Here is a 17,564-nt window from a genome sequence, read left to right as displayed (position 1 = left end):
ATCCAGAATCCCTTGGCAAATGCAACATTCAAATGCCTGTTTGGATAACTTGAGTCAAAGCTGGCCCCACATCACCTTGGCAGAGCCTCCCTTTGCTGCCTCTTGCACCTCTGGGTCGAGCTACCCCTGGAGCAGCACCATTGTGAAGGCTATGGATAAACTAGAGCTATTAGTGAAGCCAGTAATTAGCCCTTAATTTTCTTAAATTTGTATCCTCATGAAAGTAGAAGGGAAATCCACCCATGGGTGACCAGCACATGGGTTTGTCCTCTAAGGCTGCACTTTATGATGTTTATCACCTCTAATCCTCAGGCTCATCACGAATATTCAACTGCTCTAAGACAGCAAGATATGCAGACCTGTGGCTGGTCACTTCACTCCTCTGGAATCCGTCATTTTACTCCTCTGGAAGCCAACTTTGCTGATTAACCTGACATCCCTGCCATCACCACTTAGATCTGCATAAACTGCTCAGAGTTATTCCAGGCTTTAAGCCAGTCTAACCAGTCTGCAGGGTTACAGATGGTTTTCAGCCACAGCAACACGCTGCGTTTAGCACTGAGATAATTCTGAACAATTGCATCTGGCACTTTTCTGACACTGCCTCTTACAGTGCATGGTGACAGCTGTCATTCCAGATGAACAATCCTGTGAAAGGAAGGGATGGATGGACTAGTCAAATCTCACCTTGATACTCTCCTGCCCCCCCACCCCCTCCCCTTCTGCTGCCGCCTTTTTCCATGCCGCAGTTACACATTCCCTACCAAGATCAGGGAGCGTTGTGCTACAAGTTACTTTCTTTTGACACATTCTAGTTTCTGAAGTCACCAACAATCCCTCTCTGCTCCAAGGGATTTCCCAATCTCCTTTCTCCTCTTCCTGAGCACAGCAAATTGAAATTATCTGAAAATCATTCTTAGTTTACTCTTACAATAGTTCTTTAGCATCTTAGGCTACTCTGCCAAGCACTGTACTAGCAGAGCAAAGTGGCAACCCTTCTCCCAAAACCCTTCAGAATGTAACACAAAATGAGAAAAACTTAGGCGAAGAGGAAAAATGAAGCAGGCTAGTAGACCAGTGGTTATACAGAGAGGTATGGCACACCCTCCAAGACAAGAGTATTTCTGATAGAGGGTTACAGAGAACCACGAGAGAAGTTTCACAGAATAATGAGAACAAGAAAGAAGGTGCATGTGAAATGCTGATATGAAAAGGACAACAGGAGCTGGCTCAAGAGACCCACTGGAGGAAAAGGGAGGTAAGTGTCTTCTCCAAACCAAACCAAGCAAGACATGCAGTGGTAAGAGTAAATGACTGACATCAAGAAGTTGGAGGTGCTTATGTTTATATCTATATTTGACATGATCCAGGAGGTACATGTGAACTTTTGAGCCACAGTCCAAAACAAGAAGCTGAGAGTATGATCTTCATGATGGTACGAATTCTAGACAAATATGAATAGGGCAACACTGCATCCTCAAAGGTGACACAAAATATGCTGCAAGTCATTCAGATATTGAGACAAGAAAGCCTAAACAAGACATGTGGCTCTCCAAATGGCTAAGAACTGTCACTTTGGTTCTCTCAAAAAAATCTCTTCTCAGGCTTCAAAACAGTACACTGTTGTCACAGGCTTCACAGAGCCATAGGTAAGTGATCCTGGCTGTCAGTTCCCTCCCCAGCTGAAATTTTCTACAAACCTCAGAACTCTATCATGCAATGACTGTTTAGATGAGTAGCATTCCCCTTTACCTACACTTTCCTAAGTCAATGAATGCTAGGCATTTTGGCAAATGGAACATGTAATTTAGGGAGTCCACACAGTACTTAGCAAAATCCCAGTTAACACTTCTACATGCAATGCACTAGTGCTGGTAAATTGCACATGTGAACTGAACATTCAGGTTGCAAAGCACCCAAGTATTAAGAAATACCGATGAATGTTTAACTCAGTGTCCTTTTGCACATCAAATACACCTAAAAATAGGAATGCTTTAATAATGTGACCTAACAATTTCTCTACAGAACCCATGCTTTATCCAACAAGAAGAATACATGGTGCTTCGCTAATTGAGAAGATATTCCATGTTTTGTTCTTTGCAATGTCTCATGCACAGTCACACCTCTCCTTTACTGAACACAATCCAAATTTTGTTCCCACAGGGCTATTTAATTCCCTCCTAGGGAAATACTCCACAACCTGAATTCATTTTCACAGTGGAGCTGAAAATTCAAGTGAGACATGGGGAGACTAAGGCCAAAAAGTAACTAGTAATTTAAAATGGCCAACTGGAGACAACTGGAGAAAACTGAAATTGGATTTTTCAGATGATTTAGCCCTGTTACTACACTTGATCAAAATCCAGCACGCTTTCAGACTGGGCTGTGAGTACCTACCACTGCTGCAAGTTAAACATCAGAGTTTCAACTTTGTCATCCAAAAAACCCATTCATCACAGCCACCCAGGCTTTGTGACATATGCACCTAAGATCTCCTGTGTCCAAGACTAAAATTACATTTCTCCAGAAAGCTTTTGTGTGCTTATTCTGTCATCAAGCTTGTGCCTCTTCTCCTGCAGACTTGTTTAGCACACATCTTCCACTGCACACCTCACACACTGTGATGATGACTGTCAACAGAAATGTGCTCCTCCAAGCATCACAGCTGTAGCTGTAATCAGTGAGTGTGATTTAGGCACACATGAAAAACACACAAGCAACAATGGCTGTGTTTTTGCATGTGATAATTAATAGATATTATTTCTGTGTTTATAAAAAAAATTTAATATATCTGTATTTATACACATATTTTAAAAATTCTACTTAGTCTCTTAACAAGACCATGTGCAGCCTTCTAGGATATTCGTATCTCTCAGAAGAACTGCAATATTTTGTTTCTCCTCTTATTCTGTGGACATGGTATGGAAAGGCAGGGTAGGCAAAGTGGAAAACAAGGTGAAAAATGCTTACCTCAACTGTACAGTTTTTCTAATATCAGAGTTCTCAGAAAGTTTTGCTTTCCTTTTTTATTTCTATCCAACTAATTCTTCAATCTTGTCCAACATACCACTTCCTTTCTGTGAAAAAGTAGATCTTCTCCAACACTGACTAAATTTCACCCTTTCTGATAGATGTACAGGAAAACTTACAGAAATAACTAAAAGGATGTCTCTTGCTCCCCACATTCTTTTCAGCACTCTTCATTAAAGTATACAGAGACACTTATTGCTGGATAATTAAGCTGCATGTGCATTTATTGTGCATTTTTAAATAAATGAGAGATGCACTCTGCATCTCACCCCCACTCCTCTCAAGTACAGAGAATACAAGTACCCAGAAAAACAACATGGGTTTCACCTTTTTTTCCCCTGCAGCAAAAAGTAAGAGAGCACCACTATGTAAACAACCCACATGAAGGGTGTACCACTGAACCCAATCTTTAAGGGGAATAAAAGCCCATACCACCATTACAGATCTCCATCACAGAGAACAGATGCATGCACTGCATGTCATTTCAAACCAGTGTGCAAATAAGAACTCTAGAATCATCAAGGGATATATCCTTACCTGTATCACCAGAATGAAGAGGCAACTTTTGCCTCCTTGATCAAGTTCCCTGTTCAAGTGATGGATAAAGTAACTTAGAGAAAAAAAAAACTGAAAATTTAAGGCAACCACAGACTATCAGTCAAAGTGCTCTGCACAGGTATCAGAAAAGCCATCTCTGAACAGGGTAATGCAAGAAGTTCCCTAATGAGTCAAAGTGTTCTCCAGCCAAGTGCACTTAAATAACCTCCCTCTTCAGCTGTGTTACTTGAACAATAGGTAGAGCTTCAACTAATTCCTTCTGGCAGACCTTACATTGTACCACGGTGCTGCATGCACAGCCCACCTGGCTTCGGCACAGCCATGCCATGGACAACCATCTGCAGTCTCAGGCTCAACTCACCACATGCTAATGACACACTGATGCAGAGGGTGCTTAAACTGCACCAAGGGTCCCTGTGTGCAAAGCTGCCTTTGGACTAGTGTTCAGTCCTCACCTGAATCCTCTCTCTGAGGGGAGTGCCTCTATACACGGAGCAGTGGGACCTAGGAGCGCTCACCACCACGGAACAGCTGCCAGCTGGGAGCCAGCTAACTGCAAAGGGAAAGCACCCCTTGGAAAAGGCTCACAAGTTGTTTCTGGGGAAAATGACTACTTGATCTGTCAGAGAAGCACCTCTGCACCGTAAGCCCAAAAGGGCTTCTCATGCATGCATTTTGGGCATGCTGCTGGACATGCTACTTTCAGGGAAGGAAGTTCAGTGTCCCCAGCTTTGCAGTCTGAGCCTTTCCCACCTCCCAAAGGCAAATTGGACCTTTCTGGAGAAATAACTGCTTCCTTCTCACTCTCCTGGGTTCAGATGGTTCTCAGTGCCCAGCTCTGGGCTCACATAGCACTCTCTGTCAGACACAAGCCCTGTTTATTACGCCTGAAATGCTGAACTCCAACGCCTCCACCTCTCCCCCTCTCTCCTCTGGGAGGTGAGAGCCCACATTCATGGACAAACAGTTCCTCTTACAGATTTTCCAGATGGCGTTTCCCCCTCCCACCGCACACAGGCTCCCACCGCAAATAATGAAACCGAAGCCCTCAGAACTGCTGGGACAAAAGAGATACTGTTTGACTACCAAACATTGGGGTCCTTTCTAAAGTGCCAGAAAGGGAAAATTAAATAAAGGGGCAAAGATGAGCAGCAGTAATACACAGTAACTATAATGCATAGCAGAAATAGCTTTTTTTCATAACAAATGATCATCGTTCATACCAGCATCCCCTCTTTGACCAGCATGGAGTCCATGTAAAACCCACAGATCATTTGCATCACTATCAAAGTTACTAAGAAACAAAATCATATCACCTTTATATACATGGGAATCAGGCACAGACTGAGGTGGTGGCTGGATTTACAGCGTTAAGGTTGGATAACATTAAGTGACCTATATAAGATCATTATTCTTTTTCTTTTAAGGTATGAGTTATCCACAGAAGCACTGTGATCAAATAAAACAGTTCTCTCTCAGGTCCCAGTTTTTCTCCTCACACCCCACACAGATGCTGTGAAGGCAGATCATTATTATGGCTTCAACACACATGAAATGGACGTGATGCTCACAGTACATAACTAAGTGAGCACAAGCTGTCAGTGCAACACTACAGGAAAAATGAGATCACTGGTTTGGCAAACAGCAGGACTGGAAGTGGGAGGAGTATTCCCATAACATGCATGATCAGGGAAACTATTCCTGGGAAATCGGTTCCTGTAGTCACTTGACAAAGAGTTTGAAAAAGAAACTGCAAAGGTCCCTGTATTGAGAAAGGCATGGCAATAGATGAAGGTCCAGAAGATTCCACCCAGGGGAAACACCAAGGAAGTGCAGTTCGTTTAGACTGTACCCAAGCAGCAGTCAAGAGGGAACTTAGTCACAGGCTACACCTAGGGAAATACGTTTCAGAGATGACTGTACCCAAGCAGCAGTCAAGAGGGAACTTAGTCACAGGCTACAAACACCTAGGGAAATACGTTTCAGAGAGCGGATGGTTCTTTAAAAGAAACAAAGGCTATAATGGTATCTCATCTATGTGTAACTGGAAGCTAAAGGAGGCCAGACTGCAAATAAAGCTGACAATTAAGTAACCATAAGTAAACGCCCACCTCTAAATCAAAACTAGCATTTTTCAGACATGCTGCTGCTCAAGTAGGAGTTACAGGGTTGATGCAGAGTAACCTATTGAGACTGTGGACCCTGGATATACAGAAGTTCAAAAAATCTTCTCATACTCCGGTATGAATTTTGTTTTCTCATACAGGGCAATGCTTTCAGGCACATGGTGTGATTCTGGGGTGTCCTGTGAAGGGCCAGGAACTAGACTTGATGATCTTGATGGGTCCCTTCCAGCTCATAGGGAGTTCTATGATTCTATGACTTGAACACTGCAAATGGTGACAAGGATTGACCGCTACCTTTCCACATAAAAATCAATACAAATACAGACCACTCCCACTAAATGGCGTCCTCCTCATTTCTTAAATAAACACACAAAAGAAAAAAAAATGACGTAGAAAAAAAGTTGCAGGAATATGCTGTAAAAAATTACCAGTAGGGCTTTGACAGCAACTTTTGAAAGCACAAGTGAATTTCTTCTTTCCTTTCTGTTTTCTTTAAAGTCAGGGCAGCAGAGATTCCCATTTTCATCATTCACATTACATTGATTCAGTATTTGAACAAAAACAGACAGTAGCAGGACAGTGCACCTCTCTATATATAGAAAATAAATTAGGATATGTAATATAACCTAATATAAATAATAAAACTCTTATGACTCACATACACACATGCATATTAAATGTGTGCATACATATGGATACAAATAAAACGCATGAAGACCAACCTGAGCCTCAAGCCCAGAGGTGCCTCTATGCAGAGTCACCACATGACACTGACTACTGCTTGTAAACTCTACACTTTAGCAAGGGTTTTTCATAGCCCTGCCTGAGATGAGAGATGGATTTACCGTAGAAGGGAGAAAAGTGGGAGCCACGGTGTTGGGGGTTTTGTTTGGTTCATTTGGGTTTCTTATTTGTTTGTGTTTTTCTTTTTCAAACCATGTAGGGAGATGGACTTGAAATTTAGAAGCTGAAAAAGAAAATTCAAGTTTTAAAAGCACATTACAGAAAATCATAACCTTAGCAGTAAAAAACCCAGTTAACAATACAGGTTACAGTCTGGGGCCAGCTCATTTTGGCACAGCTAGGAGTAAAACAGAAACACATAATTTCAGCAATCACTCTGTCAAACCTTCAGCCAAGACAAGCCTCTTCAAATCCAAAAGTAACTTCAAAGCATTCCTGAGCAGGAAAGCATCAACAGGAAGGGCAGGTGGGAACCCAGACTAGCCTCAACAGCAGAGCCCTCCAGGGACTGGGAAAGGAATGCACCCAGCAATGTGGGCACAATCTGAGGAGACACAGCATCCAAATCACTGGCCAGGTGTCCATTGTCTCTGCCCTGCCAGGCTCACTAAGTGAAAAACACTGGAAAAACCGAACACACACCCACCACAACACACCCTCAGCACTTGAACTGATCTCAGAGGATGAAGAGCCCCACAGACATGCTGCAGGCTCTGCCTTCACATTCCTGCTACACACCAGCCCCTCAGCATTACCTGCACTCAGCTGTCACCCATGCATCTCATGTCCAAAACAAGGGACAGCCACAACCTCAAAGTCTGTGCCCACAGCTACCAAGATCAAGCATGGGAGGGCAAGCAAAGAGCCGACACTCTTGAGCCTGTTAGTTAGAATAACCATAGTGTCTGCTGAAACTTGGGTCTTGCCTTGCCCCTGGCTGTCTGACCCACAGCCCCCCCTTTCTAAAAGGCTGCAGAGACTGAAAAACTGAAAACAAACCAGCACCAACCACAACAGAAAATCAGGCTTCTTTCCCTATTTCTTTACAGCTGTCAGAAATGAAGCTGTGCCTCAGAAGGATGCAATGAGATCTCCCTTACCCATCAGCCCTATTCCCAGTCTGCCCTCCCAGCTTCTTCTTCTTGTTTCAAGAGCATTTTCCACTCCACAGCTACCCATTGTCCTTCTCCACAGCCACTCTGCAGTTGGTTCAAAAAGCCCAGGTATCAAAACTAGAAAGCAGAAGCCTGGTGGGAGAGAGGTGGTAGTGCAGCTGATGTGGACAGTTTGTACACAGGACACAGCCTCCTTTTTCATGCTGCAGCCTGAAGCCCTCCCCAGGTCATATGTCTTATTCACCACTTCAGGCAAACAAAAGTGATCAACCAGCTGCAAGCAGGCAGGTCAAGCCTCTAAATCTCTCTCCCTCTAGTATCTTTAAAGTTTATGCAAAACTGAATCTAAGAATAGATTCTCGTCATGAGAAGAAACCAAACAATGCATTAAATGCCAGATGTCTTGTCTATGTGCTTTTAAAAGCACATCTTCAGAGATCCCACACTAGCAACATGCTGCAAGCGTTCAAAAAAGTTATTCTGTACAAAGCTGGGGAAATGGCCTCAAAACAGTGAAGTCAAAACAGTAAGTGGGGAAAGCCAGTGTTTGGATCTTGACTTTATGGACACTTAAATGTGTGCTCACCTTGAATTTAACAGGACTTCTCGGAAAAGTTAAACCCAGACTCATGAATTTCCTAAGTTTTACAGTTCTAGCTCTTTTTAGAAAAACTTCATCTAAAATTTACAATTACAGGAATAGGTCAATTCAGCAGTTTCAGAAATTATAGTAATGGCCAAGCAATGGCCAGCAAGAAACAGCTCACAGCAGAAATTACTCATTCCCCTGCAGGAGTGGGCAGGAAAATGGAATCAGAGCAACCAATCACTCCACCATAATGGCTAAAAGGAAACATTAAATAACATTTTCAATAAGATGGTGGAAGACTTGGGGCGGGGGGAATGGAAACAAAAGACAGAAACAGACACCGAAAGGCTTAAACCTGCCTTGAAGATCATGTGCTGAACAAGGCCGGCCTTTTTCTCAGCCTCCCTCCTGCATGCTGAAGCTCAAAAACCAGGGAAAAATCGTGAAAACACTACAAGAGCTCACTAATTTGCCCACTGGGATGGGTATTTGGAGAATCCAAATTTTTTGGACATTCCATATGTGTCTCAGCTCCTGCCACTCCATAAAACCCCTCCCAGCTCCCCAGCAGCAGAGGATTATGCTGGAGCATAAGGACCCTCCCCTTCACACTCTTACTTGGTGGTGCCCAAAAGGACACTGGTGCTCCCAGTATCCGTGCCCTTACTCCACCAAGGGGACTGGTCTTCACTGGAATTGTCAGGAGCACTGTGTACCTTCACTGTCTAACAACAGAGATGCTTTCAATCCCCAGCGTCATGCCCTACAGTACTGCCACCCAAAAAAATCTCTTTTCCTGCTCTCACAGATTCAAGGAATGAAAAATCATCAGGGTGATGCCTTTGAATATCTATTAGACAGACAGGTTCACTCTAATATTGCAATATCTTTAAGTATTCACTGTTTTGAAGTCAATAGGTGCAGAAAGGTCATGAGCATGATTCTGGGGTTAGGATTAAATAAAATCCCAAACACCAAGAACAACTCCTCCTCCTCCTCCTCTCTTATGAAACACTCTGCAGAGTGAACATAAGACGAAGTGTTTTCCATTCATTTTCTATTTTTAAACCCACTTGTTAATGCTTCTTGGCTTTTTAAAACATCATTTGACTACAGCTCTATTACAGTAGTCTCAGCAGTATGAATTTCTTCAGGAATTTTCCCCAAAGGAAACTCCCCTCACTTTTAGCCTAATTTGAAGCTTCCCCCTATTAACTTCCAGAAAAACTTGATGTTCCTTGTGCTTGTTTTCCCTTCCACAACTAATATCTCCTGTATACGTTAATTTTAAAATATTCCTATAAAACAGCTAGTAAATAGAAAAATGGAAAACTTTCTGCAGATTATGTTTCCCAATCATTTCCAAAAATCCTGTCCCACACTGAAAAATCCTTCTCACAGGTTTTATTAGTTGTCCTCTTGTCAAACCTCTGAAAGATTTCATCTTGTTCCAACAGAGCACTTTGGACTACAAAACTCTCAGCCTTTGAAGGTGGATCTTCACAGTTAAGCTGGTCAATGCTTAGCCAAAAGGACTTATCTCTCTCCCTTTTCTTCTAATGCAGCTTAACACTCCACTTCTTTGCACTGTAAAGCTAATGGTGAAGACAAACCAATTTTTAGGAGTCAAAGTCTGGCATTGCTATTATTCCTTATAGTTACCACATATTCATGGTCTTGCTCCTCCACCAACCCACTTCACACCACAACAAGAAGGTTGGATCTCCTCCTCCCACCATTCTTGCCTTTCCCCTTTTTCCCCTCCAGATGTTTATAACTGCTGAATTCCAGATAGCATGTTAAAAATGCTATGGGTTTTCATCAATTTCTATGCATCACCATTTTCCACAGCCACAGTTCCACCAGGAGCATTTCATTACTGCATTATCACAACAAATGAACGTGGGCTCAGTGTGTTGTACCTTCATTAAAGTTGTCATCAGTCGAGATGTGGGTCAAGGGAGACTGGGGTCGGGAGTCCCCACAGAGGGAATAGCTGTGCTCAGCCTGGATGAGGGGCGCTGGGGACGCCGGGGACAGTTCCACCTCCATGATTTCATTCTTCTCAGACAAAAAGGGATCATTCAACAGCTGGCCTAGGACATCAGGTGAAAATTCATCCAGGAACTCTGTGAAGTGCTGTGGAGACAAGAAGGCAGGGGAAAGTTTATCTCCTTTCCTGTCTGTCACACCAAGCACAGGAGGGAACAGACGAGAACAATTCTATGTGTGCACTGGTCATCTGTGCCAGTCAGCAGCAGGATCGACCACCCTGTCTAACAACCTCCTCCTCCAATCACTACTTCAAGTTGAAGAGCTACAGCTAGAACAAAAGTCCTCTCAGAGGCATACATACAGAAGAGCCTGTCATTAAACTGCAACAAAAATGGAAAATGGAAGCACGGTACTCATGTCCTGATGCAGTCTCCTCCTGCCACACCAAAGGTACTCACTGTGGTGCACTATAGTGGGAAAAATGGGAAAGCACATTTCCCTCAGACAGAGTGAAAGATCCTGCAGGATCTGTCACCAGAACATGTTATGTACAGAATAGAATATAGGGGGTTAATGTTCACTGAAGCACAGAAGAAAAATGAAACACATTCCAGCACAGACTGACACCACATATGACTGTTTTAGCTGTGCAGAACATTCCGTGTGCTCCAGGAAAACGGGTCCATGCACATCCACAGCCAAGAAATTAACACATTTGCTGTAAAATGGGTTTTCTGTTGATTTATGTATCTATTTTAGAAGTAGCATTCCACCTAGAGCCCATATCCAGCTTCTAAGCCCCAGAGCTAAAGCTCCTGACAACCAGTACTAATTATTACTTTGTGTGTTGCACTGAATTCATTACACCAGCAGCACGTGTTAGATCTGCATGTAGCAGAGTAATTCCATGTTTGTTTATTATTCAAAATGAGCACAAACCAAACCTTGCAATCTATTTCCTCCAAACTCCAATGCAGCTCCCATCAAAAGCCAAAAACTCTGTCTCTTCATCTTCTTTCCAATGTCAGAAAACTACACCTTTGACAAATGAAAGATCTGCACTGCAACAAACCATTCCTGTTCATCTCATTCACACAAAGAATTCTATTTTTGTATAAAAATCCTTGCACAGTGAATTGTAATGAGATTTTCTGAACAATGAGCAATTATCTACCATCTTATATAGGAATCTTTGTCAGCTGAGGCACGATGCTATAAAAGTCCAAGTTTGTTTGATCTGTTTAGTTCCTGCAAGCAGTATTGATCTTGGCTCTTCATCATGCTCTCTCCTGCAGAAACAAACACTGAAATTCAAGATTCAGCTTCCTGTAGGCTAAATTAAGAATTAAACAAGTCAATATTGTACAAACTCACAAGGGAAGCAGTGTGCTCACCCTCACACACTCACATTTCACAGCTCCAGCAGCACCTGTGGCTTGAAGCCTCATGCTGAAAACCCTGAGCACAGCTGGCTCTCACAGAATTCCTGGATGTTCAAGCACCTCTTCCAAATGCTAACTGTGCCTTTTTTCAAAATCAGTAAGTCTTGAGTCAATGCTGACCAACAATGAGGAAAAGAAAATACTGACTGAATACAAGGCAATAAACAGAGGACCACAGCTGCTATGCTGGAATAACAAACTAGCTCAAGAAAAGCCTTTACAAATGGCAAAACAGATTTGTAGCCTCATATTTACTTACTGTAAATCATAACACTAATAAACTCTTAGAGGACTCTGCAAGAGGGTCATGACCACCTTAGAAAGCCTTGTTTATTTTAATTTTGATACCCAAGGACTCAGTAGCACTTCACAACAGGTGCTTCCCAACAAGGATAAAAGTATAAACTACAACACCCCACTATGCAAAGAAAAAAGAAAAAGGATGCACAAGAGTAGTTGAACATCCTGGTACATCAATAAAGACACTGAATAAAACAGTGTAGGCAGCCAATAATGTGTAAACAAGGCACAGAAATACTTTCCATCCATGAAAGAAATCAAGGATGAACCTATAAAAAAGCAGTACCTTTCTTAGGGACAATGCTTTTCCCCCCAGTCTGCACATTTCTTTTCATTTGGAGCAATGGCAAGAGTAAATTATATTTGTTTACATATTTTCCTAAAGCTAGAGCATTTCCTTCTTTCTAATTCTTGCATGCATTACTCTGACTGATGAGTAGCAGATGCTGGAATATGGCTGCTACAGTATTTGTACCATGGGTTCCACATGCAGCTGCTTTACCACCAGCATCATCCAATTTCAGGATGTCATCCTTGAAAATATCATATCTATGTGTTGACTTAGTCTGACTATTTAGATGTTATAACTTAACAAACTCAGCTTAAAGAAACATGGTCACAGGCTACTCAGCTATTTTTGGCAAATTCACAAATAAGGAACTTTATTAGCTGTCTATCAGTTTTGATATGAAATAAAAGCTTACCAAGTGTTATTTTACTTTTCCATTTGACTGAAGTTAGGCCCATCAGATTTTTTTTTTCCCTTTCTGAATGGGGAATTTTACTAAAACCACTTCAGAAAAAGCAAAGGAGGAAACAAACGTTCAGCTTCAGAAAACCAGAGAGAAAGAGGACCTCAGGGTGGGGAAGGATGTTCAACACGTTTGTCAATATTTGTGCTTTCTCCTTTTCACATGCAGCTGCAAAGCAGCAAGCTGTGAGCAAGAATAGAACATGCATTTATAACAGAATTATCTGAGAATAAATAAATGGTTGGTTTCTAAAATTATTTTCTAGTTTCATTATAAGTATCAAGTTTATTTTTAATGATCTCTGATGTAACATTGTACACTGGCCAATAGAGACTGCCACAGGTCAGACTGTGCAGCTACTGAACTCAGCAAACAGACAATTTTAGAGGTCTGGACTACTCTGATTTAAAAAACCACGGGCTCCTTGATTTACAGGAATTTTTCAGATGATATACACTTCTCTACTACAGTGAATGCTTAAAGCTTGATCACGTTTTGTCCCAAATAAAACAGTTGTCTCACTGAACGTGGCTCAGTTTGCTTAGAGAAGTAAAGAAGAAAAGGCATCTGAGCAGCAAATGCAAAAACCACCCGGGGGCAGCCAGACCTCCAGCTCCCCAAAACTTCCACCTACACCTAAGCTGCTCCTTCTGTCTTTTCAAAGCACATCCTCCCATTGCCAACCCCTCTCCTCCTCCTCCTCTCCTCTCTGCTTCCACATGCACCTCAGCAGTCATCGGCCACTTCCACAGCTGGAAAGCCCCAGAATAACCCCCAATTTTGACACAGTAGCAACCAGCCCTGTGCTCAGGAAAAGGAAAGGGCAATTTGGGAAAGAAACAGACTTTGACCCTTAGAACCTGTATATAAATTTGCTTGCACAAGAAAGAAATTCCTTGTCGATGGCTTTCAGCTAGGCATCTTTCACTCAGAGAGTTCACCTTTACAAAAATTTAAAAAATTTTAAAAACTTGCACTGAGAATCTGCCTTTTTTTCTTCTTCTTTTCCCTTTTTGTTGTTAATACCTCTGTAGACAGCTCAGCTGGCAGATTCCTGCTATCCTCACACCCCACTGGCAGCCCCAGCACTAACTGCAGACATGTGTTAGTACAAGGAGTCTGTTTGAATTATTAAACTGTTCTCACCACATAGCAGAGAGATGTGTTCAGCTAGGATTTTAACCTCTGTAAGAAGTCAGGGATTTAGGACAGATGTAACCTTATCTTCCACCTCCCCTTCCCCCAGAACCCTGAGAAGAAAAAACAACAGCAGCACTCCTGTTTACACACAGAAAGGAAACGGCAGCCCTGAGGAGGTTCAGCACTCATCTGGCTGGACATTGGCTCATGCCTACATCCTGGGTGTTTTTGGGGAGCACAAACACCTCCAGCCATGCCGTTGCAGTAAGCAAACAGAGGAAAGCTCTCAGATCTGGGTGCACAGGGGATTTTTGGACAGATCTTGGAAAGTAGCATTTGGCTGCACACCAGCTGTGCCGCAGGCTGCAGCTCTGCACAGCATCTGCCTGTTCCTGCCACATAAAGGCCCTTTTCTCCAGCTGCCTCAGGGACCAGGGTTTTTTTTTTATTTCTTGTCTGATCAAATGAAGGTCTGTGAAGCAAAACACTCCGGTTTTGCTAGGTGCATGGCAGTGCTGGCTTCTCCACCAGCTGACCTGAAGCCAGATGAGAGCAGCACTAGCCCAGTTGGTTGTCTGAAGATGATGTTACCATGGCTAAAAATTAATCTTCAGAAAACTGGCCTTCTAAGAACTCATTAAAAAAGGAATGCAGAGAAGTCAAGAGCCCAAAATGATTATTCCCAATTATATTTAAATTTTTAAACAAGTAGCAGGCTTTGCTGAGCCTGGAAAATGCACTGCATCAGCTGCAAGTCCCAAACACCAGCTGTAGCATCACAATCCCACGTTTTCCAGCAGAGCCATGCCAGAGGGGAGCTGCAGTGACAGCACCTTTTGCACTCTGCAGAATAAGCTCAGCAGACCAGCGCAAGGCAGCCCTGCCAGAGTTTAAACCACTAACAAATTCAAGATATTACCCTCCTGGGAGTTAGTGGCTCCCTCCTGGCTCACCCCAAAGTCTCCCCATCCTGAAGGGATCCGTCACCCCTCCACAGGAGGAACTGTCAGGTACACAACAGGCACTCATTTAAAAAAAAATCTCACCATCCACCTGCAGGTACAAACAACCCGGGTTTTATGTCTTTATTATACTGTAAAATTATTTAATGTCTGCTCAGTAACTATACTGAAATTCTCTCATTTGTGGGAGAATATAAGGAGTAACACAAAACTGGTATTTGAAACCAGCAATAAGATCCACTGTAAGAGCAGACACAATTGTTTGGACTCTCACACCAGCATGTACTCATTTTAAGCACTAAAAAAAAATGTAGACAGATTTTAAAAAATCCACTAAGTGAATAACATACAGGTTGTGTAATCAGCAAAACAAATGCCAGGAAATTCAGAGCTAATAGATTTTACATGGTAATTAAAGCTGCACATCTTCCCAACTTGCTTGGGTTACACAGTTGGAAATGCTGAAGTTCATGCTGAGCAAATCTTATAATCCACGCCATTATGGACACATGTATGCACACATTTCCATTGCAAACACTCAAATATTTCCACCCCACAACTAGCAAAGCAGACATGCATTTTTTTAACTTATCAGGGGGATTTTCCAAGAACCACGCTTACTCCTTTGCCCATCTTCCAAAATACTCTTTCACTTTTTTCTTTAACAACCCCCACCAAAACCAGTATTTTGTATTTAAAAAGATAACTAAAATCTAAATGAAACTCTAAAATAGACAGGTCTAAATATGGGTCAAAAAAAAGAAAAACAAAAATTAAAGACAGAAGGACAGAAGCCCTTGTGCAGCAGAGGCAAGGGTGAGAAACAACCCTCAAGTTCAAACTTTTAAGTCCACTCTCTGCAAGAGGAGAAAAGAATGCTATTTCTCCTTCCTAGCCCAAGCCTCTTGGGGTCACGCCAAATAAGAAAATCCTTCTCACAATCCCCTGCCCTTCTCCCAGTACATAGCTCTTGGATCTAGCCTAACTTTTCAAGAGGCTGGGTACATGTTTTGCTATTTCCCACCCCCTTCCCAAAAAGCCAAAGCCAGAGGAGTGAGTCACTGGGGCAAGAGCAGTGAGTCAGTGAGCTGGAAACCCTTCAAAAAGGCTGCCCCCATGTCAGTCCCTGACTGAGACCTCAAAGTACATTATTAATTCTGTGTTGCAAGTAAGCATTTGGACTAAGCTCTCAGGTCAGATGTAGCTGTTCTTTTCTCTCAGCTCTCCCCCCCCCCACTCCCCTATGCCTTATTTTTTTTTTGCCAGCTTGAGCAGCAGAAGCACAGAACACTGAACCTCTCCATTACTTGTCACCATGCCGTTCCCCTCACCCAGTGAGCAGCAGGGTCACAGTTCCTTACCCCCAGGGACAGCAGAGGCTGCAGGACAGGCCTGACTGACCCATCTGCATCTCACAAGCCTCCAAGCCGCCAAGAGTAGGGTCAAGCCTCTCCTTGCCACCTCCAGTCAGCATGACACACCACACAGGAAGGGGAGCTCAGCTTCCAAAACTTACTCACTGGGGTCTCCAATGATTTTTAGCACCCACACAAGATACCTAAAGAGACCAGAAGAGACTTTTTTTCTCTTTGTGTGTAGAGAAGAAAAGTATGTTGATTTGGTTTGTTTGTTTTTGTTGTTTTTTTGGGGTTTTTTTCCCATGCTCTAGCCATGCAGTGCCGGTCATAAATATTTGCGGTGAGATAATATTAATTTGCTTGGTTACACCCTAGCTACACCTCCAGGCTCTATAGAAGGATCTTGGATTTACTGCAAGTTTTACATCAAACTAGTGTCTTCTGTGTAACTCACAGGGTCAAGCCAAAAATTAAACAGTGAAGAAAGTTTTCAGATTGTATACAAAATTTACACTTCAATGGTGGGCACTTATGGCCCTTTTTGCTGCCCAAGAGCTCAGCAGCAGGGATAACACATTTTGCTCTTGCATAGCTGCTTCAACTTACAGCCATTTTTAAGAGAACATGGTTGCTCCAGTTCCTTCTTGACAAGAGACAGAACAATATAGGAGAGTTTTACACCACTTCGGCACACTGCATTTGGCTTCACTTAACATCTTCCCTCAACATGGAAATGGGAGGGGATGAAAGCAAAGAAAATACATCTCAGGCCTCCTGCAACAGCATCCCTTTTTGATGGGTACAGATGAGCCCTTTGTAGAGGGCACAGCCAGCACAGTTCCTGTATTTTAAACAAAATCCACTAGTGCATGCATCTCAGAGATCACAGAATATCTCAAGTTGGAAAGAGCCCATAAAGATCATCAAGTCCAACTCCCAGCTGACTTCAGAATTATAACAGGAAGTAGGAAAAGATAACCACTGATACTGCTAGGAAACCTCAGAAAAATCATAATTTCACATCTAGCTTCCCATTAGTGCAGGGGACCTCCTGCAGAACACAGATGCTTTCCAGTTCAGATGTTTCATATTTGAAGTATTCTCAACAGCCTTCTCCCTGAGGACCAAATTAGTATCTTTCAAAGGAGGAGCTTTCACCAGGCTGACTGGTGTAGGTAGGAAACAACTTCTGCTCTATCAGCAGTGCTTGCCAGTCCTGACTGCCAAGGCACTTGACATTTAAAATAAAAATCCTTATTTTTTCCTTCAAAAGTGTTTCTTCTTTAATGGCTGCAAAGTTTAAATGGCAGGGTTCCAGCTTGCAGGAGCCATCGTTCTTTCTTCTTCCTAACACTGGAGCAAACCTACACACCACCCATCAAAATCCTGCCCTTTAATTAAAGCTGTCTGATATTATAAAATAAGTAAGACTTTATGATCAGTATTGGCAGCT

General features: G+C 42.6%; 1 protein-coding gene across 2 annotated transcripts in view; it reads right to left on the bottom strand.

Annotated features, from left to right (window-relative positions):
* CREB3L2 (cAMP responsive element binding protein 3 like 2) overlaps window positions 1–17,564 on the bottom strand; it is a 74,349-nt gene that overhangs the window by 26,360 nt on the left and 30,425 nt on the right. For both annotated transcript variants that reach the window (XM_041398569.1, XM_041398570.1), the window contains exon 2: window positions 10,085–10,301. In XM_041398569.1, coding sequence (XP_041254503.1) covers window positions 10,085–10,301 — 217 coding nt within the window. The remainder of the gene's footprint in view (window positions 1–10,084; window positions 10,302–17,564) is intronic.

This window comes from Onychostruthus taczanowskii, unplaced genomic scaffold (genome assembly GCF_017590055.1).
Source record: "Onychostruthus taczanowskii isolate IOZ18803 unplaced genomic scaffold, ASM1759005v1 scaffold15, whole genome shotgun sequence".
In the NCBI taxonomy this organism is placed as follows: Eukaryota; Metazoa; Chordata; class Aves; order Passeriformes; family Passeridae; genus Onychostruthus; species Onychostruthus taczanowskii.
This window is presented reverse-complemented; position numbering and strand designations above follow the sequence as displayed.